The 23,121-nt window shown below is 32.1% G+C and overlaps 1 protein-coding gene and 1 long non-coding RNA gene across 10 annotated transcripts in view; both read left to right on the top strand.

The window, feature by feature from the left end:
- The window catches only part of LOC126836420 (uncharacterized), a 31,645-nt gene extending 13,606 nt beyond the window's left edge, over window positions 1-18,039 (top strand). Inside the window, exons 12-21 of one of the 9 annotated variants that reach the window (XM_050569784.1) lie at window positions 107-241; window positions 3,359-3,462; window positions 3,559-3,657; window positions 3,948-4,034; window positions 4,112-4,236; window positions 6,373-6,417; window positions 6,551-6,668; window positions 6,860-6,973; window positions 7,044-7,105; window positions 17,362-18,029. In XM_050569784.1, the coding sequence (XP_050425741.1) occupies window positions 107-230 (124 nt within the window). In that variant the 3' untranslated portion in view covers window positions 231-241; window positions 3,359-3,462; window positions 3,559-3,657; ... (5 more) ...; window positions 7,044-7,105; window positions 17,362-18,029. Of the gene's footprint in view, window positions 1-106; window positions 242-3,358; window positions 3,463-3,558; window positions 3,658-3,947; window positions 4,035-4,111; window positions 4,237-4,678; window positions 4,756-6,372; window positions 6,438-6,550; window positions 6,669-6,859; window positions 6,974-7,043; window positions 7,106-17,361 lie in introns of those variants that run through there. The other 8 variants (XM_050569783.1, XM_050569790.1, XM_050569785.1 and 5 more) reach the window with 8 other exon arrangements.
- Window positions 18,040-18,627: 588 nt separating this feature from the next.
- On the top strand, window positions 18,628-22,818 carry LOC126836421 (uncharacterized). Its single transcript, XR_007685328.1, has 3 exons — window positions 18,628-20,556; window positions 21,320-21,539; window positions 22,169-22,818. It is a non-coding gene; the product is annotated as an uncharacterized LOC126836421 (long non-coding RNA).
- The last annotated feature ends 303 nt before the right edge of the window (window positions 22,819-23,121 follow it).

Here is a 23,121-nt window from a genome sequence, read left to right as displayed (position 1 = left end):
TTCTATAATTTTCCTGATTTTTTTTGTAATCGGCAAATTAAAACTAAAAAATTTATATAGATATACAAATATAATTATAAAACATTTCGGTTTTTTGTTGTTGTAGATTTATTGCCGAAGAGAACTATGTAGTAAACCGCGATAAAGATTACATCAACGTGTTGCCCGAGTACTACAGGATGACCTACTGTCCGATTCGTATAAAAAAAGATAAACCTCAGCGTCGTTAATTTCCGTTTAGGTATCTATACTGTATTTTTCATATATAATATTCTATTTTCAATAGTAAATTATTGTTTTTTTTTGTTTTGCTCGTAAATCGAACATTTAAGTACTTGTGTGAAATTTAGAATTTTCTACAATTTCGAACAAAAACTTGAACTTTTTTTATGGAACATATATCCGTAATATTATAAATACCCTGCTGAGATCATATTTTATGAAATCGGTATGCATGTTTTGAATTTATAACTATGTGTTTTTTTTTAATTTTATTTTTTTACAGTTTCATCTATATTTATTACATACGGGTTTACTACCATTATATTATTTTTTTATTTACGCTAGATATTTTTGTTATGTCAATTTTTTTATTTTTTTTTATTGAGTTCCAATAAATTTGATGAAATGCTGAATTTATTCTACATTTTTATTTTTTATTTTTAATTTTATTTCTTTATTCACTTTTTGTTTGTTTTATGATTATATTGACGTAAGAAATAAAAAAGTAAGTACTTGACGTTACACGGAGGTGTATGGGATAGGAACCACTGCAAAGTTCAATCTTTAGTTACATCAAATAACAGAGATGTCACGCTGTATTTCTTTTTTATTAAAAATAATTTTAATTTTCAGAAATAAGTAATTCATATTAACTTAAAAGTATTAGTTTAGAGTTTTATTCTCCCAAGTGTCAACTTTTAAGTATCTAATTAGTAATCATTCAATTTTGCGAAGTTTAAATTTAATTTTAAAATAATTTTTTTTAACTTGACTAAGAATATATATATATATATTGTACGCTTGTGCACATTAATTAAATAAAACTTAACGGTTTCAAGCAAACATCGTTGCCAGGCAGTTAGGTCAAGTGAAAGTTACATATTTGACAAAATATAATAAATCCTTTGAGAATAGTTATGTTAACATTTATATTCAAACATTAGATATTTAACTAAAAAACTAGTTATAACGTACTCAATTGAAAAGCTTAAAATTTATCTTGTAAATTATTTAAATTTACTTAATTTTTTAACATTTAAACAGTTTTATCTCTTTGTAAAATACTCAATGCCATAATTTATAAACGTTTTCCAGCTTGTATTACATTTTATTTGTTCAAGTTTAACTACAACTATTAATTGCATAAGAGAATACTGTTAAAAACTGTAGGTATCTTACAAATTGTGAGTTGTGACTAATTGCACGTGTTAACAAAGAAAACCAAATACATTTTTGGAAAAACTCAATAACTTATAAGCAGTGTGAACGGGATGAATACAATCGATTATAGGAGAAATACGCTTCTGGATTCTTGTTACAATATATAATTGCTCTTCGTTTCAATAAGATTCATTCGATATATACACCGTGGGTTCTTTCAATAGCGAGTGGTTTGGTGCGATCAAAAATTGGTACTGGCTATATTTTCAAATTGGTCGCGAAAGACCAATATTAACATAGTTTTTGCTAAATATTATCAACAAGTAGAGAAGATGAAGAGAAAATTATCATATTTGAAAGTATTTTGAACGAGGGCAGAAAACAGAAATTTGCAAACAAATTCATCAAAAATCTATCATGACGAACAAAGAAATCGTGGCGGTCAAATGGCGTCATTGAAGATTCAAAGGGTAAGAAAATTTAAGTGGAAGAGGCATTGAACCAACGCGGGATTTCTCGGGTATGAAAATTGTTATTCATTTCTTTTTTAATTGTTTTTAATCAAAACACTAGTACTTTGATAATTTCACTATAATTTGTTCTGGTACTAAGTTGGAATGGTCCATTGCTATTAGTATATTACTTAACAATGATGACAAGAATATAAACTAGTAAATTAGTATTAAAAAAAATTAGATTTACTAAATTAAAAATAATGTTTTCGGAATTTAGTGTTGTGTTAAGAAATGACGGATTATTTTCTAAAAGAACAATATCCATAAACTTTTACTACAGTCTACGTGAATCCAAAGGCTTAAAAAGAGTCTTAGTCTTCTTTGTATGGGTCTCGGAATGTTGGGTAGCATACAAGAAAACTTAACAGAGGATGAGTGTAGCGGAGATGAGAGTGTTAAGAAACGAATACTTAAAGGGAGTCTAGGAATTGCATCAATTGTGGGAAAACCGTTATGAGAAGAGGTGGGGCAGAGTTAGTGAGAGTTGTTATGGAGATATGAATGTAGAGTAAATGAGAGGAAGAGGAAGACCGAAAAAAAATTGGATGGACGTTATAAAATGATATTAGGATAGCTTCGACTATTGTGGCCGATCCAATGTAGTTAAGAGTGTAAAGCATAGATGAATAAGAAGAAGAGTTTTATTTTAAATTATAAATTTAACAATAATTTTTTCGTTGTCATACATTTTTTCAAAAATCGAGTAATCATAATTTTGAATATCCATTATTTCTATTGTTATAGTGTTAACTGCTAAATGTAATATATAGTATTACAGTTCAGATTTAACTTAAACCAATTGTTATTTTAGAAATGTTTAATAAATTTAAAACTATACAAAGCCTATAGTGAAAATTAAGTGACAATTTTCGATATTAGACTACTTTGAACTTATATGAATCCTGAAGAAATGCGGACTGCACCTGAAACCAAAAATGTTGCACATACTGTTTGGAAATGCCGATAATCAAGTGTTTTTTTAAGTCGTCAAATGTTATTTAATAACGTCATAATTGTTTTTGTCTTGTTTTATCAAAATTAAAATTATCAATCTATAAAAAGTAAATTAGTTCAAAAAACAAATTATTTACTTTTTTTTAATAATGTAAAACAAATGAAAAATCTTTAATTTCACTTAAATAAAAAAAAAATGAAATAAAATAATTTTAAATTATTTAAAAAAATATGTACTTTAAAAGTAAATTAGTTTATTTGATAATTTAAATCTTACATATTCAATTGTGTGTAAACATGAAACAGTTAGCTAACAGTTTAAGGACACTCAAACGAATGAAGTCTGTATTATAACTACTTCATTTGGCTACATTGAAACCTTTAAAACACGTCAATATAGTCTGCATGCTAAATTAACTAATCATATTTTAATTATATTTAAGTAGAAATTAACTCATTATTATGTACTTCTGTTAAATTCAAATGGTCTATTTTTCATTTTTCAGGTTGGTGACAGAAATGGAGTACGTGGTAAAATGCAGCTGAAAAAGTGATTGAAGACAGCAGTTTCATCAAGCTTTGAAAACCAAATTCCACTGTGAAAACTTGGGTAAACGGTTTAAAGAATTAGAAAACTAAAAAGGGGAACCAAGCTTGGTCTGCGGTCATTATGATTTATGACTATTTGTGTTTTTGTTATTTTTAGGCACGTTTAAACGTTAATTTGATTTGATTTTCCAAATGCTTACCAAAACAAAATTATTCTTGATTTTAAAGTTTTTATGGGAATATATCAAATGATAATGTAAGTAATAATGTTTACGCCTTGAAGGAGAGATTAATATAGTAATATGTTTCATTCAAAATCATCAACACTAAATTGATAATTTTCTTTATAATTCTTTTTAAATTTAAAAATAGCAATACATAGCTATTGATAATTTAAACCTCGGTAGTACAAACAAATGGTGGGTATGAGGAGGATGTGAAAATTACGATAAATGAAATAGAGGAGAGCGTTAGTTGTTTAGAGTGTTAGAAACTATAATTACAATGTATTTAATTTATATACTTGCGTGTATTTATTTTTTTAAGTGTGTCTGCCAAAATTATTTCGCATAATGGAAAAGGACTCGCCAAGATTTAAGGGATTTATTATCGATTCATAAAAGGATTTTTAGAGTAAGTAAACAATTTTTGTTGGTGACGATAAAATATACAAATATAATTACAAAACATTTCGGTTTTCGTTGTTGTAGATTTATGGCTGCGGAGAACTATGTAGTACACAGCGATAGAGATTACATCAACATGTTGACTGAGTATTGCAGGATGACCTACTGTGCGATTTGTATAAACCTCAGCGTCTTTAATTTCTGTTTAGGTATCTATACTGTGTTTTTCATATATAATATTTTATTTTCAATAGTAAATTATTGTTTTTTCGTTCTTTTTTTGTTTTGCTCGTAAATCAAACATAAACATTTTAAGTATAAGTGTGTGAAATTAAAAATTCAACAAAAAGTTTAATTGAATTTTTGTTATGAAATATTCATCCGTTATTTTATATAAATCCTGCTAAGATCATATTTAATGAAGTCAGTATGCATGTTTTGAATTTTTAACTGTGTTTTTTAAAAAAAAAATTTTTTAGTTTTTACTATATTTATTACATACAGGTTTACTACCCTTTATATAATTATTTTTTTATTTATGCCAGTTATTTTTGTTATGTCATTTATTTTTATTATTATTGAGTTGCAATAAATTTGATGAAACGCTGAATTTCTTCTACATATATACTTGCATGTATTTATTATTTTAAGTGTGTCTGCCAAAATTATTTCGCATGATGTAAAAGGACTCGCCAAGATTTAGTTATCGATTTCATTAAAGGATTTTTAGTGTAAGTAAACAACTATTGTTCACGACGTTAAAAATGTATTAAATTTTACTATATTACTATAAGTTCTATAATTTTGGTATATTAAAAAAAAAAAAAAAATGTCTAAATACACAATTATAATAACCAAACATTTCGGTTTTCGTTGTTCTGTATGTAGAATGTTATGGAGTATTTTTATATCAAACATACATTTTAAGTACAAGTGTGAAATTTAGAATTTTCTACAATTTCGAACATAAACTTGAATTGAACTTTTGTTACGGAATATTTACTTGTAATAATAACTATTTAATACATATTTTATGAAATCGGTATGCATGTTTTGAATTTATAACTATGTGTTTTTTTTTTAATTTTATTTTTTTACAGTTTCAACTATATTTATTACATACAGGTTTACTACCATTAGATTATTATTTTTTTTATTTATGCTAGTTATTTTTGTTATGTCATTTTTTTTTTTATTATTATTGAGTTTCAATAAATCTGATAAAACGCTGAATTTATTCTACATTTTTTATTTTTTATTTCTTTATTCACTTTTTGTTTGTTTTATGATTATATTGACGTAAGATATAAAAAAGTAAGTACTTGACAATACACGGAGGGATAGGGACCACTGCAAAGTTCAAGTTTTATTTACATCAAATAATAGAAATGTCTTGCTGTTTTTTTTTTATAATTTAAAATTAATTTAATTTCTAGAAATAAGTAATTTATTTGAACTTAAACGTAGATGTTCAGAATTTTAATCTCCTTAATTGCAACTTTTGGGTATCTAATTAGTAATTATTCGAAATTAAAATTAAATTTAAAAATAGTTTCTTTCAATTATACTAAGAAAAAATATATATTTTGTACGCTTGTACAAATTAATTAGTTAAAACTTAATGGTCTTAAGCAAACATCTGTTACTTGGTAGTTACACCGAGTGAAAGTTAAATGTATTGCCATCTGACAAAAAATAATAAATTCTTTGTGAATTGTTGTGTTATAATCAAACATTAGTACAATATGACCGAAGGGATTAATATTATTATTTAACGGGAAATTGTTGTAAAAACCGAACGAATAATCAAATTCAAGTATTTGAAATGTCTTTACAATATATATATATACGTATATTTATATGTAAACTTATTAGATGGTGGGCCTACTATACCATAATGTAGGAAAAAAGTCGTATTAAAAAATTAAACTACATTTTTTAACTACCGAGCCGTTTTTTTCATTTGGATTAGAAAATGTAAGTATTTCACACAAAGACTAGAAATATTTCTAATTAAATAAAAGCTGTTTCAAATTTGCTTAGGATATATGTTTTTAAATAGCACAAATTAGATCATTACTGGTTAAAGATTAACCATTTCTCATAGATTGATGGAACCGTTTTCTTTATTCATTGTGATCATAGACTTATTCATACGAAAACAGAAATTTATTTTTATGTAACTATTGAAAATTGTTACCCCTACAAAAAACAACCCGTCTCTCGAGCCACTAGACATTTTTTCATAACAATTTAACCTTTTTCAAGCCGGATGCTATTTCTTTGACATTAGGTCATTTGGCAATCTTTTATCAAACTAATTTATTATGTTATCACTATTCTAGGTTTGCTGGAGACACCCCTGGAGAGCACCGAAGACTACTCGAAAAGTACAAACATGTTCTACACGGTTTAAATGTTAATTAATTATTTAAATGATCATTCTATTAAACTTTTCGTTTGACACTATATAATTGTATTATTACTTAATTTTAATTTGTATTGTTTTTTTTTATATTGCAGCAATACTTTCATATTGTGAATGAAACTTCTCCTCTGCTAGTAAATGTGCTATCGGCGGAACAGTTGCAAGCATTTTAAGAAACACTTTGTTGACGACAAGCAAAACAATCGAGTTTAGGTTCGAATCACACTTAATACAAGCGTCGATCGTTCACATTTTTCATTAATCGCTTCCTATCATTCCGGGTCGGCAATTGAATTCCTCAACCTCCAGAAAAACTGGCCACCCACAACTATCTCACTTGTACCAAACTACCAATACTTAATCGTAAGCATTGATAATTTTTTTTATAATATATTTTTATTTAGAAATAACAATACATGGCTTTTGGAGATGTCGATCGTCGAGTGAATCAGTTTACGGCAAAGGCAGATAATGATGAACGGAACTTGAAACAGTGTTCGGATTCTATCTCCTTAAACGTATTTAACTTTAAACAAATTATAATTTTGATGGTTTTAAAAAATTTATTTATTTTTTATTTTTGGTCAGATTATTTATATCAATACTCCACTGTGCAGCGTTCGGATTCTATTAGTTTCGGAAGAAAACCGGTAATGTTTTTTTTACCATAACTAATTTGCAATAATTTCTATTGACAACCCTTTTTTACTCGTATCACGTACCCTTCCATCATCATTAATAAAAAACACTAATTTGTGGTTCATTTCAATAATATCAAAATCGTCATTACCATTATTTTTTTTTACATCATCTTCTTTACGCTCATACTCCAATATATATTTTCTCATTTTTAATAACATTTTAGATTCAAACCAAGAACTAATGCACTTGTATCAGATATATTTTTATAAGCACTCAATAACATCTAACACCCTTCCCCTGTTAAATACTACCATACATTGAACCTAAACCTAAACACTCGTCTCTCACTTATATGCACATTGTTAATATCGCCCTGTCCTTTCACTTGTAGCGTAATTTTAATAGGACACCGGCAGATTAAAAGATCTGCGGGTATGGAGAAGGATTTTTTTGAATTCCTCTGCATCATCTCGTCGCTATTTACCGAATCGTCGTAAGTCGTATTCCATGCCCACTCGTGGGAGGGGCCCCACCGGTTTTGGGGCCCAAGTGCACTAGATATACATTGTTTGGAGAGTACATTCTCTTTTTAGAGACTCTTCTGAAACGTAGTGTGTCCGGAGTACTTTTGATGACGGTACGCGCTATCTTCGGAAGAATCATTGGCTTGCCCACAATCGCGGGTCGGGCATCAGCCGTTTTAAAGGCCTAGAGCGCACTAGATACACATCGTATAAGAAGCGCCTTTCTCTTTTAGAGATTCTTCTGAAGCGTAGTGTGTCCGGAGCGCTTTAGGTCGACGTTACACGATCCATGCCCTCGCCGGAGTCGTCACGAAAATATCGTATCGGAATAACGGTGCTGCAGAAATGGCGAAGGACTTATTTGAATTCCTCTGCATCATCTCGTCGCTATTTACCGAATCGTCGTAAGTCGTATTCCATGCCCACTCGTGGGAGGGGCCCACCGGTTTTGGGGCCCAAGTGCACTAGATATACATTGTTTGGAGAGTACATTCTCTTTTTAGAGACTCTTCTGAAACGTAGTGTGTCCGGAGTACTTTTGATGACGGTACGCGCTATCTTCGGAAGAATCATTGGCTTGCCCACAATCGCGGGTCGGGCATCAGCCGTTTTAAAGGCCTAGAGCGCACTAGATACACATCGTATAAGAAGCGCGTTTCTCTTTTAGAGATTCTTCTGAAGCGTAGTGTGTCCGGAGCGCTTTAGGTCGACGTTACACGATCCATGCCCTCGCCGGAGTCGTCACGAAAATATCGTATCGGAATAACGGTGCTGCAGAAATGGCGAAGGACTTATTTGAATTCCTCTGCATCATCTCGTCGCTATTTACCGAATCGTCGTAAGTCGTATTCCATGCCCACTCGTGGGAGGGGCCTCACCGGTTTTGGGGCCCAAGTGCACTAGATATACATCGTTTGGAGAGCACATTCTCTTTTTAGAGACTCTTCTGAAACGTAGTGTGTCCGGAGTACTTTTGATGACGGTACGCGCTATCTTCGGAAGAATCATTTGCTTGCCCACAATCGTGGGTGGGGCCTCAGCTAATTTAGGGCCCCGGGTGCACTAGATACACATCGTCTTAAGAGCGCGTTCTCCTTTTGGAGACTCTTGTGAAGCGTAGTGTATCCGGAGTACTCCACGATGACGCTACGCGGCCGTATTCGTAGTTCCGGAGGCGGTCAAGCTGCTGAATGGATTCCTGAGCTAAGGATATTGGCCGGATAATGGAGCTAAAGAACCGGAGCAGCAGTTAATGGACTTTGGATTGAATATCGTTATCGTGTGACTTCATCGCCGGAGCCGATTCATAGCTGCTGGGATCGCCGTTGCACAATGGTTCGAATCGTTAATTATCTTATATAAAATTAATATTTCATAAGTAGAGAAAACTGGCCTAGGTTATATTCAATCTCGAATCGGCAAATAGTATAACCTATTGACTTTGAGAGTGAGTGCAGACTCACGGAAACCCAAACACCCTTAACTTTGTTATTACAAAGTTACATATACACGTACGGTTTTGGTCTTAAAACAATAGGAAACCCTTTTAAATGGCCCTGCATGGTTACTGCTCACATGCTTATGATAAAATGATCTAGCTCAAATTTTTAGTTGGTGAAAATAACACAAAATACCTAATACTAATAATGTTTTCAAGTTTTGTTTTTTACCATTGGATAGATAATAAATGCTAATAAACCTTTCAGTTTAATATATGTATATACATAATATATGGATCCAAATGTATGGCTAAGGGCACTTATCAATACATTAACGTATAAAATATTTATAAAAATATCTTTAGTAGTAATAACTGATGATTTGACCGGTTATGTCTTGCTATAACATATTTCTTATTTTACCTCTACATAAATATATCTATGACTTTGTAACATTGAACTATTTTAGTTAGGTATTTATTTATAAGTTTAAAATAATGATTAAGTACGCGTTGTTCAACAATTCTAATAAAGGAAATACATGCTATTAAGATTATATATAATTTATCTGTACGTCATCTTAAGCGATAAAAAATATAAAAAATAAAAATCTGATCTGATTACACAATATCTTATAAGAGCACTTTCGTTATCCTTAAATTTTAATAATGGGGCTGCTACCCTATAATTATTTAAGGTAAAATAACTTTTTTCTTACACTTGTAAGTACATATTTTACCATTTTTTTCCATACGTTGAAAATGTTTACCTTCATCCCTTATACGTAAACCAAGTACGAAAATCCTTCTTTTTTAAATAGGAACCCTTTTTTTTTAATTCCAATAATATGAAGTAGATAAAATACTTGAGCGTTTAAATTTTTAATATTCATCAAGCTGTTCGTGTTCTATGACTTTTCTAAAGATATTATACTTCCCCTTTTAATCATCATTTGTCTTCGGTTTTCTAAATTCCAGTAGACCATAAAGTTCATGTGTGTTTGCATTGTCCGATAGGCGAAAACACCAATAACCAGACACTTAAACATATTTTCTTTGGAGGCTAAAAGGCCGATTTTTAAATTTATTTTCAACAAAGCATTTCTATTTGTACTTCTCATAGTTTTTTCCTAATAAGTCGTAACTAATTTTCTAAAATTTTTAATCAAAAATCGGGTTTTAGTCAAACTTTCGCCATAACTCGGAGAAAAAAAACTTTAAAAGTATTATAATAAGAAAAACAAATTTTTTTCGCCTTTAAATTTAGTCGGCATATTAAAAATAGCTACTAGATTAATTTTTGTCAAATAATGCCTATAATGTGTCCCTTAATAAATAGAGTTTTTCGTTTCCCCTTAACTTTTTAATCACTGTGACGTTTTTTTTTCTCATTTAAATTAGAAAATATAGGTATACAATTGTGTACACAATCTAATTAGATAAAAATTGTTCCAAATTAGTTTAGGATACTTCATTAAATAGCACTTCGATATTGAGCCAAAAACTAAAAAAAATTGATCATAGACTTATTTTTTTTTTTTTGTTTTTCTTATTTAGAATTTGTACAATCTGTAATAAATGTAATTACAATAAGAACAAAGGATAAATTACATGGTAGGCAAATATATAATAATATATTGATACAGTAGACTTGTTAGAAGAGGCCAGCCAGAGCTGGTACTTCATGACGTGTGAGATCGTGGATTAGTCAACCAATAGATCGCGACACCACGTTCGCTTTAGGCGCCTTCTGGGGTCACCAGGGATTGTGTGCACGGATAGTTCCGAGATCAGGGGGTTTTTATGGCTAAAGGTTTTGGAGTGTAGGCGTTTGTAGAAGGTTTTGGCAGAGTTAAGGACTGTTGGGATGGAGAGATCTTTGTGGAGGGTATCATTGGAGACGTAAAATGGGGCTTTTGTTAATAGACGGAGACATTTATTTTGAAATGTTTGTATTTTATAGATAATGGATGGTTTGGCAGCTCCCCATAGCTGGATGCCATAGGTCCAAATGGGTTTGAGGAGTAGTTTGTAAATTAAAAGTTTGTTTTGGAGGTTGAGGTGTTTTGTTGTTAGAAGGAAGCGTAATTGACGGAGGCGGTTGTTTAAGACGAGACGCTTAGCGTGGATATGAGTTGCCCAAGTAAGACGCCGGTCTAGGTGTAAACCCAGGTATCGAACATTTTGGAAGGGGTATGTTATTGAGATAAATATGAGGGCAGTCTGTTTGTTTTAAAGTGAATGTGCAGTGGATGGATTTAGTCTCGTTGATTTTTATCCCCCAATCTTTATACCATGTTGATAATAGATTTAGGTGATTTTGGATGAAGTTTGACGCCGTTACAGGATCGGCGTGGAGGGCTAGAAGAGCTTTATCGTCGGCAAAGTCACCGGTAGTGGTGTAAGGTGTTGTGGGCTGATCTGAGGTAAAAAGATTAAATAATAAAGGGGCTGCGACAGCACCTTGAGGCACACCAGCACGAATTGAAGATATTTCAGACAAGGAGGAACCTGAACGTACGGCGAAATGTCTATTTTCTAAGTAGGATTTAAATAATAGATAAAAATATGGAGGAAGAAAGGATTTTAGCTTAAAGAGGAGGCCTTCATGCCACACTTTGTCGAAGGCCTGGGCCATGTCTAGGAATGCACCCGTGCATACTAGCTTTTTTTCTAGTGTGTATGATATTTTGTCAACAAGGCGGTGCACTTGGTGTATAGTTGAGTGATTGTGTCGAAAACCAAATTGGGTGTTAGGGAGGTTGATTTCAATGGCAGAGAGGGTACGTTTTAAAATAAGTTTTTCAAAAATCTTGGAAAATAAGGGAAGAAGACTGATGGGTCTATATGATTCCGGGGAATCCGGGGGTTTTCCTGGCTTGAGAACCATGATGATCACTGAAAATTTCCATAGAATTGGAAAGTAGGAGAGTCTGATTATAGAGTTATAAATGTAAGTTAGTAGGAGTAAAGTTTTTTTTGGTAGTTGTGTTGCCACTTCTGCAGTAATTAGATCATAGCCTGGGGTTTTTCGTTTAGCAGATTTTTGAATTGCGTGTTTAACTTCACTTGGCCTAATGTGTTTAGGAGGTAAAGTCATGGGTAAAGAGCAGGAGAGGAAACTGCCTACTTTTTCAATTTGGTTTGGACATATAACATTATAGTGTGGTTGGAAGGTAGCCGTTAAGTGGTGGCGATATAGGTTGGCTTTTTCTAGATCACTGATGGCCTAAGTACCGTCGGCTTTTTTCAGTGGAGGTACAAATGGTTTGGATCGAAGGATTTTCCTTGTATTTTGCCAGAGTGAGTTATCATTGGATGATAAGGAAATAAGATGTCTGGTGAAGTTTTTAGATCTAACTGAGGCTAGAATCCTTTTAAGTTTATTAGATAGATTGTTAAATTTCCGTTTATCAGAGGGGTATTTAGTTCTTTGCCAGGTAGCGCGGGCTCTTCTTTTTTCACAGATAAGGACTCTTATATGTAAAGGAAGATTTTCAGTGTGTATTGTAGGAGGGTAAGGAGTGGAACATGACCAAGCTGTTTCTTGAATTTATTTGGTGAGGAGATGTACAGCTTCATCTATCTCATCAGGAGATTTTAGGCTAAGTTTAAGATTGGTTTGATTTTGTAGCGTTAACCTGAATTTATCCCAGTCCATCCGGCCTTGAATAAGACTAGGTTGTTTTAGTTTATTTAAGGGAGCAGTATCAATTGTTAAAAGGACAGATGAGTGATCAGAGCACAGGTCATTTAGGTTGGATGTCAAGGTATGTAGACTATTTGGGATTTTAGATATGAAAAAGTCGAGAATATCTGGTTTTTTTCTGGGTGAAGTAGGCCAGTAGGTTGGAGAGGGAGGAGAATGAATTTTATAGTTTTGTGATTGGGTTAGGAATTTAAGAGTGTTTCCACGAGGGTTATTCGCACGACAGCCCCAATGTGTGTTCTTTGCGTTAATGTCACCTCCTATGATGAATTTTTGACCAAGTGTAAGGAAAAAGTTATTAAATTGATTTAAAGTGATGGTATGTCGAGGGGGACAGAATACTGCGTAGATATGTATGGGGATATTGTTTAGTGTAAGGGATATACCAGAAGCTTGTATATGATCTGTTTGATATTGTGGTAGGGGATAGAACACTAGTGAGGACCTAACTATGATGGCGGCTCCGGCATGTGCTGTGCCATCCGGGTGGTTAGTTTTAAAGACTTGAAAGCCAGGTAGATTGAAATTTGAGGAATTTGTAAAATGGGTTTCTGAGATAAGTGCGATGTCAATTCTATTGTTTTGTAGTGTAGCTAGTAGTTCGTTTTTGTGTTTTGTTAGGCCGTTGGAATTCCAAGTTAGGATGAGAAGCGATTTTGAAGTGGTAAGGTTAGTTGACATTATTGGGCTTAATGAGGGTTGAAAGAACTGTAGTGAGGAGGGATATTAGAGGATTAATAATTGACTTAAACTCATCAAGAAATTTGAGGAGTGATATTTCGTTGTTGTTTGTTGGTGTAGGATTTAGGTTGGGTTGGTTACTCCCAGTTACATTTGCATACGAACGTGGTTTTTGCGAGTTTTCGGTGGTTGATTGTAGATGGCGGTGTTCTGGGTTGGAGTTTGGGTTGAGTGGCGGTGGTTGTTGAGGTTTTTTGCTTGAAGTGTTATGTTTGCGGCTTAGTTGCTTGTATATTTGACATCCTTTATAGTTAGCTGGATGTGGTCCTTCACAGAGGGCACACTTAGCTGGTAGGTCTGGTGATTTTTTACAAGAGGGGGAGGGGTGGTTGGCCCCACATTTGACACATTTTGGTTGGTGTGCACAGTAGGAACGGGTGTGGCCATAGGCTTGACAGTTCTGACATTGTGGTATCTGTCGTCTCTTATAGGGTTCCTCAATTTTAACCTTTGTATGTAGAAGGGAGGAAATATCAAATATGTTACTGTCACTACCTTTAGGGTCAATATCCACAAAAAAGAGGGGCAACGGTGTTTTTGTAAGCTGATGTTTGATGTTGGTGACATTTTTGACAGTGTGGCCTATTTCTTCTAGTGCTGAGGCAATATATGTTTCTGGGGTGGATGGATGTAAGTTTCTAATAACAACTCTTAAAGATTTGTCTGATATTAACTGATAAGTGTGATATTGGGCGTCAATTTCTTTTAGGAAATGTATTATTTTCCTATAATTATCTGGGGTATCTGTCTGTATTTTGAGTTGATTCGTTGTTGATTTACAAGAAAAAGTGTCTGGGCCAATGATCTCCAAAAAACTTTTTCGCAAGCCTATGAAGTCAAGAACGCCTTTGATAAAAATAGGTGGAGGTAGCATGCTTTTCGGTGCATTATTGTTGGAATCCGGCTGCTCCTGATTAGTATCATTAAATATGTTATCGTCAACGTGGGGTTCTTCAGTAGAGAGAACAGAATAGCGGTTTGAAGTTACAAATAACTTTGATTTCTTTATGTTGTTAGTAAGTGGTGATTGCGGTGGGGAGGAGGAAGATGATAATGGACGTTTATTGTCATTAGTTGGGTTTTTATTTTTTTTTGTTGTTGACTATCTGGTTTCGTACAATTTTAATAGGCGATACGGGACCGTCAGAGGTGGTAGCCATGTCGCTGTGTGTTATCTAAAGTCCAAAGGTCACCACACGCAGCGGAGCGTCGGTGCCTCACGTTTGTAATGAGTGTATAGCAGACACGCGAAAATGATGTATAATAATATTAGCAATATTACTTGGTGCGAACTTATGAAAATTAAGTCTCAGCAAGGCTAGTTAAGTGTAGAGCACAACACTCGTCATCTGGTGTGAAATGCAGATTTTTTCCGTGTGGGGTAGAGCCATAGAATTGAACATAACTCGAGAGCGGAGTAAAATGCGTACGCACTAGCGGACTGTTCGCGCGGAACTAATCATAGACTTATAATACGAAAACATTATTTACAATTTTTTTTTTTGTTACTTGAAATTTGTTGACGAAAAAAAATGTTTTTTCATAAAAATATAACTTTGTTACATTACAAGCCAAACGCTATTTCTATGACATTAGTCATTTCGCGGTCTATTATTGATCTAATTTATAATGTTACCACTGTTCTAGGTTTGTTGTTTGCTGGAGAACTCCGTAAGTATCTCACCATCGAATCGTGTTGAACGTCAATCGTTCACACATTTTTTTTTTGCCATTTTCATCACTCACTTCCAATCATTCCGGGTCGGCCATTCAATTCCTCAACCTCCAGAAAAACTGGCCACCCACAACTATCTTTCTGAGATTACCTCATTAGGTTGTCTATGTGTAAACCGCTGTTAGGTTAACGCAATCTTGAAAAATCATAAATCTTAATATGGTAACCCATGGTACATACTACACTTAATATTAGGGAAGCAATAGAAATGTTAAAAAATAGGACAAATTTGTTAAACTGGGACTTAAGTCCATTACAATACATTTTATTAGAATTTAAAAAATGTGTTGACAAATGAGTCGTCATTTTCGGTATAATGACCTTGTATATATGTATAGAGGGAGGTGTTCGCCCGTAATCGGTCTCAGTCTGTTGTTAGCGCTGAAGATGACAACATCGTTGTCGTAACACGTGTACGCAAGAAGTGTACAATTCTTATGGTTTAGGGTTCAAGTAGATTTTATATCTTTACTATATATTTAACCATAAGTTTGCTTAACAGTTTTTTCTACACTTATAACGTTTAAAACATGCCGTTATAGCCTGCATGATAAATTAATTAATCATATTTTAATAATATATATCTGTTATTTGTTTACTTATCACCTGTTGAATGCTACATCATGGACCACCCAGAACGATCAAACAAAATCGGTAAAACATACTTTATTAGATTAAAATATCTTATTTAATTGAAATTATAATGTGTGCTCAATCAACTACGACGTGGATATATACACGGCGCTCGGTGTAGGCAATATGAATACATGTTTGTTGATGAAAACTCCCCTTGTTTGCGCTCGTTTAGGGGGATTGCATGCGGTCTGTTTTTAAGGAGTTTTGTATTGGCAATATTTAAGAAAAATGTTGTAATATGGTTTTGATCATGTCAATTATTTTACTAGTTAATTGTACCGTTAAGCTAAAAGGTATTATTTTTAATTTTAATAATTTTTTAAAAGCCATTTTAAATAATTTTAGACCAAAAAACAAGACAAAATGTTAACTACATAAGATTTGTCCAATTTCATTTCTGTAAAGAGTTTCTAATTCTTTGGCTCTTTTAATATGTTATGTAGGAAGCCGATTTTCATTAAAAAATATCAGTTTTATTTTATATTTCCGATATTTAAACCTATTTTTTTCACAAAAATGCGAAAAATCAAAAATCTGATTCTTAATCTTGTAAAGCGGCCAAAAAACTTTTCCTGAAAAATCTGACTAATTTTCTAATTTCTAAATGAAAAATCAGCATTTTAGCTTCCAAAAAAAAAAATTAAAAAACCGCCCAGTATACTAAATACGTCCAAAAACTACTACGAAAGTCTTTTTTGACCAGACTTTCCTTATAAGTAAGAGAAAAATAACTTTAAAATTATTATAGCTAGATAAACTTAATATTTTTACTAACTCCATATGCCACCGGGTAACCCTTTAGGATAAAGGTAGGCAGGTGGGGCATACGGGTTTATGGTAAATTATACAATAAGTTTTAAACCATTATTTGTTGTTTCTATCCACTGAACGTATAAATGAGTGCAAACGGGCAAGTCAAGCGACATTAAGCGTTTTTCTATGGTAAAAATCTTACACATTGAGCATGCATGAATTAACTAATTTTAAGGCTACTGTTGTGAATGGTTAATGATTTTCGGTCGCGTTTTTCATAATCACCATTAGGTTATCGTAACCACACTTGTATTGAAATTATACAGGGTCTTAATAATTTTACATAACCAAAATTTTTAAAATCAAATATATATATATATATATATATATGCATAGTTCAGAAAACAGGGCGATAGCTTCCGACAAACAAGAGTGACCCTTTTTTGCTTGTACCACATACCCTTGCATCATCATTAATAAAAAAAAACACTACTTTTTGGTTCATACCAATCTTTCTATTCTTTATTATCGATGTCGCCATTACCGTTAATTTTTTTAGATCAGTATCTTTACGCTCATCTATCTTTATATATTTTCTTATTTTTAATCATATATATTTTTATGATCACATTTGCTTTGCGCAAAAACATCTAACCCCCTCTCCCCTGTAAAATATTGTCCATTTTTTAACCTAACCCTAAGCTCTTTGTTATATACCCATTTTTCAGATCAAAGATATCCTTTCACTTCTAGCGTCATTTCAACATTATATCGTTTCTAACTGCAGAAATGGAGAATGATTTATTTGAATTCCTCTGCATCAGAAACTGAAGAAACGGAAAAGGAGTCAATGGACTTTGGATTGAATATGGATATCGTATGACTTCATCGCCGGAGCCGTTTCACGTCTGCTGGAATCGCCGTTGCACAGTGGTTCGAATCGTTAACTATCATACATAAAATTAATATTTCATAAATAGAGAAAACTGGTCAATGTTATATTCAATCTCAAAACCTAGCATAACATATTGACTTTGAGAGTGAGTGCAAACTCACGGAAACCCAAACAACCTTAACTTTGGTGTAACACAGTATAAAATTACATAACCATATGTATTGTGTTGACCTTAAGACTATGGGAAACCCTTTCAAATAGCCTTGCAAAGTTACCGTGCGCATGCTTATGTAAAAGTCATCTAGTTTAAATTTGTATGTGTTGAATTGCTTGTTGGTACAAATTGCTGCCTGCGATGTATTTAGAAATTAACACAAAATAACTAATACTATTAATGTTTTCAGGTTTTTTTTTAGCGTCGACTTGCTCTTATTTTATTTTATTGTTTTGTGTCATTAAACTAATTTTATCCCTTAAGCACCAATGTATACCGATAGTATATTTTACTCTACTCGGGTGGAACATTGTATTTTAAAAAAAAGACTACCCGTAGTATGAATATAATATACTAAGTTCCAAAAAATCCTTTAAGTTAGGTTAGGTATACAAAATAACATGTATCTATAATATATATATATATATATAAATATAATATAAATCCAAAAGTATGGATAAGGACACTTATTTATTTATGCCCATACTGACGGATAATATTATGTAAGTGATTTGTTTGTTTATCAAAAGACAAGTGCGAAAAAATTATAGCTTTTGAAACACTTGTATGTATTGATATTAATGATATTGGCCAAAACATACTTGTTTAAAAAGCCGCCCAAGACCGCGTATCGCTACTTTACAAAAACTATGTGCGTGTTCATTGTAGTGAATAATATAATCGCTGTACCTGCACTCAACAATTCGGATGTTATCAGTTATCAGTTATCACGATAGTAAAAAAAAAATGTCGGGTAAACAACATTGTACTGAATAAATATAAATCGCGTGTTCAGCTCTATTTTTCAGCGCCTGTGTAGTAAATCTACCACGAGCTTCGGATTGGAAGACCTGTACAGAAATATAGTAGGTAAGGTATAAAATTCTTTTAAAAATATTTTGTAGTAATAAAGTTAATAATTCGACCGAATGGTTCGAATCGTTAATTATCTTACATAAAATTAATATTTCACAAACAGGGAAAACTGGCCTAGGTTATATTCAATCTCGAATCATCAAATGGTATAACCTATTGACTTTGAAAGAGAGTGCAGACTCACGGAAACCCAAACACCCTTAACTTTGTTATTACAAAGTTACACATACACGTACGGGATTGGTCTTAAAACTATAGGAAACCCTTTCAAATGGCCCTGCATGGTTACTGCTCACATGCTTATGATAAAATGATCTAGCTCAAATTTTTAGTTGGTGAAAATAACACAAAATACCTGATACTAATAATGTTTTCAGGTTTGGTTTTTTACCATCGAATAGATAATAAATGCTAAAAAACTTTTCAGATGTTACCAGTTATTAGTTATCAGTTACCAGTTATCTGTTATCAGTTATTACAATAATAATAAAAAATGTCGGGTAAACGACATTGTACTGAATAAATATTAGTCTGGTTACATAGTAATCGAATATTCAGCTCTATATTTCAGCGCCTGTGTAGTACCAAGTAAATCTACCACGAGCTTCGGATTGGAAGATCTGTACAGAAATGTAGTAGGTATCAGGTAAGGTATAAATTTCTTATAAAAATATCTTGTAGTAATAATTGTTAATAATTCGACCGAATAGTTCGAATGGTTAATTATCTTACATAAAATTAATATTTCATAAATAGGGAAAACTGGCCTAGGTTATATTCAATCTCGAATCATCAAATGGTATAACCTATTGACTTTGAGAGTGAGTGCAGACTCACGGAAACCCAAACACCCTTAACTTTGTTATTACAAAGTTACACATACACGTACGGGATTGGTCTTAAAACTATAGGAAACCCTTTCAAATGGCCCTGCATGGTTACTGCTCACATGCTTATGTAAAAATGATCTAGCTCAAATTTTTAGTTGGTGAAAATAACACAAAATACCTGATACTAATAATGTTATCAGGTTTGGTTTTTTACCATCGAATAGATAATAAATGCTAAAAAACTTTTCAGAAGTCATCAGTTATCACAATAATAATAAAAAATGTCGGGTAAACGACATTGTATCGAATAAATATTAATCTGGTTACATAGTAATCGAATATTCAGCTCTATATTTCAGCGCCTGTGTAGTACTAAGTAAATCTACCACGAGCTTCGGATTGGAAGATCTGTACAGAAATGTAGTAGGTATCAGGTAAGGTATAAATTTCTTATAAAAATATCTTGTAGTAATAATTGTTAATAATTCGACCGAATAGTTCGAATGGTTAATTATCTTACATAAAATTAATATTTCATAAATAGGGAAAACTGGCCTAGGTTATATTCAATCTCGAATCATCAAATGGTATAACCTATTGACTTTGAGAGTGAGTGCAGACTCACGGAAACCCAAACACCCTTAACTTTGTTATTACAAAGTTACACATACACGTACGGGATTGGTCTTAAAACTATAGGAAACCCTTTTAAATGGCCCTGCATGGTTACTGCTCACATGCTTATGTAAAAATGATCTAGCTCAAATTTTTAGTTGGTGAAAATAACACAAAATACCTAATACTAAAATACTAAAATACTTAATAATGTTTTCAGGTTTGGTTTTTTACCATCGAATAGATAATAAATGCTAAAAAACTTTTCAGATGTTACCAGTTATTAGTTATCAGTTACCAGTTACCAGTTATCTGTTATCAGTTATTACAATAATAAAAAAAAATGGGTTAACAACATTGTACCGAATAAATATTAATTTGGTTAAATATTAATCGCATATTCAGCTCTATTTTTCAGCGCCCGTGTAGTACCAAGTAAATCTACCACGAGCTTCGGATTGGAAGACCTGTACAGAAATGTCGTAGATTTTAGGTAAGGTATAAAATTCTTATAAAATTATCTTGTAGTTATAATTGCTAATAATTCGACCGGTCATTTCTTGCCATAACATATTTTTTATTTCACCTCTAGATAAATATATGTTTGAAATTGTAACATTTTTACTATTTTAGTTAGGTACTTATTTTAAAAGTTTAACATAATGTTCAAGTACGTGTTGTACGAAAATTATTATTAAGGAAATGCATGCCATTTGGATTTCAAAAAATTCCATTTGTACTATGTAATTTAAAATGGCCATAATAGTATGCCACTTAATAGCTGTAAATAAACGTAGAAAACAATATTACCTGTAGACATTAAACTTTTTTTTAAATTGATTTAAAATTCAATTTTTCCTGTTTTTGTTACTTACTCATTTAGATTAAAAAAATTTAGGTGTATAACACAAACACTAAAAATATTTCTAATTAAATAAAAGTTGTTCCAAATTTGCTTAGGATATTTTTTGAAATAGCACTGATATTCAGTAAAAACTAAAAATTAGCATTTCTCAATGGATGGATGGAAACGTTTTCTTTATTCACTGTGATCATACACTTATAATACGATGGCATAATTTATAATTTTTTTTATGTAACTATTGAAAATTGTTATCCCTGCGATAAAAAAAACCCTCTCTTAAGCCATTAATTATTTTTTCATAGCAATATAACCTTGATATATTACACGCTGGACACTGGAAGTCATTTCGCGGTATTTTATTTAACTAATTTATAATGTACCACTGTTCTAGGTTTGCTGGAGAACTCTGAAAGTATCTCATCGACAACCGAAGACTACTCAAAAAGTACATTTCGACGCGATTTCAAATTCTTTAAAGAGATTCGAGTTCTTTGGCTACCAACACCGACATTGATTGTAATAATCTCATCACGACCAATCCGTTATTATATTCGAGTTGTTATAACTGAAAGTGATAAAAGCGATTCGATGACAGTCCTACACCTCCGCCGGTAAAAAACTAACTATAAATATCTATAATTCATGTTATATACAATATGTATGTGTTTCATCGTGCATTTTTATTTTTTTGCGGTTTTCCGTTAAATAAGCATTGCTACAAATTTTGTTTGTTACTTTACAATCTGCACGTGTATCGTTAACTTTAAAAATTGGTAACACGCTACCAAAAATGTTGACAGAACTGTTTAAAAAATTTAAAACATTGTAAAAATTAAAAATTACTATCACTTTCCTAAATTTAACATTAAATTGATCTTTGACCTGAAATTGATCATCCTGTAGGGTGTTTGTAATTCGTATGTTTTCGGTTTTAAGAATTTTCCTTAATAAAATAAAAAATTATATGTGACGTTTGATCTAATTCAGTGTAATTTTCAGACTACGGTTAAGAACGTTTCAACTACTTGTAAAGGTTAATTAAATAATACAATTTTTTGGTTCTTCGCTATGTTTATCGGTAGTTACACTAGTTCGATGACCTATATCGAGTGCCCTTAAACCCTTTTAACAACTCCATATGCCATGGGGGTAACCCTTTAGGAGAAAGGAAGGCCGATGGGGCACACAGGTTTAAAATATATTATACAATAAGTGTTAAAGCGTTTTTTGTTTTTTCTAGCCACTGAACGTCGTATATGAATGAGTGCTAACGTGCAAGTCAAGCGACATTAAGTGTTTTTCTATGGTCAACGTTGTAGGTAACCTATAACAGCTTATGTTATGTTTGTATTGTATACATTTGTCGCGTAAACTACTCTGGGTCATTTTTTTGTTCGATATCTGAGCGTTTTCTGCAAGTCCTTTCATCGATAAACTTAATGTAAACCGACACAAATCCCACTCAATGAGCGTGCATAAATTAACTTAAATTAAGGCGACTGTTGTGAATGGTAATGATTTTTGGCAACGTTTTTCATCATTACCATTAGGTTAACGTAACTACACTTTTGTATTGTAAACTACACAGAGTCTTCATAATTTTACATTATAAAAATTTTAAAATCAAATATATTTTATGCAAAGCTCAGAAAAATCCCTAATTCATTCATAATTGCGAAAGAAGAACAAGACGACAGCTTCGCCGACAAAGAAGAGTGACGGATCGTTGACCACAGACCAAGAAGAAGCGACCATGAAGAACCTTATCGCAATAATTTTTTTTTTAACTTGTTATTGGTTTCTCGTGTTTCTATGTACCATCTTTCGACTTCGGATGATGCTCAATGACCCAGATGCTTATTATAATAGATTTTTTACACAAACATACTCACACCAATTGTTTTTTTTTTTAATAAACTTGTAATTTTCGTTGCATTTTGGGTGTTGAATTTTTTTCAAATAACCTAGCTCCTTCAGTAATGTATTAAGTTAGCAAACAAAGTAAAACTCTTTATCTAAAGCGTGGTTTGGTGTAAATTAATGGCATCATACAATTTATAGGCTTCTGTTCTATGAATGGTGTTGATGAATCGGTGTTTCGACACAACGCAAGCAGTGTTACAAAATTCTACCTATTTTCTTGATAAAAAATAATTTTTTTTGTACTTCAAATTCAATCTTTACAAATCGACA

Source organism: Adelges cooleyi, unplaced genomic scaffold (genome assembly GCF_023614345.1).
Source record: "Adelges cooleyi isolate 19-005CV unplaced genomic scaffold, UGA_ACOO_1.1 ACOO_flye_CR_arks_rails_tigmint_CR_PRNA_247, whole genome shotgun sequence".
NCBI lineage: Eukaryota > Metazoa > Arthropoda > Insecta > Hemiptera > Adelgidae > Adelges > Adelges cooleyi.
The sequence above is the reverse complement of the archived record's forward strand: the minus strand, read 5'-3'. Positions and strand labels throughout refer to the sequence as shown.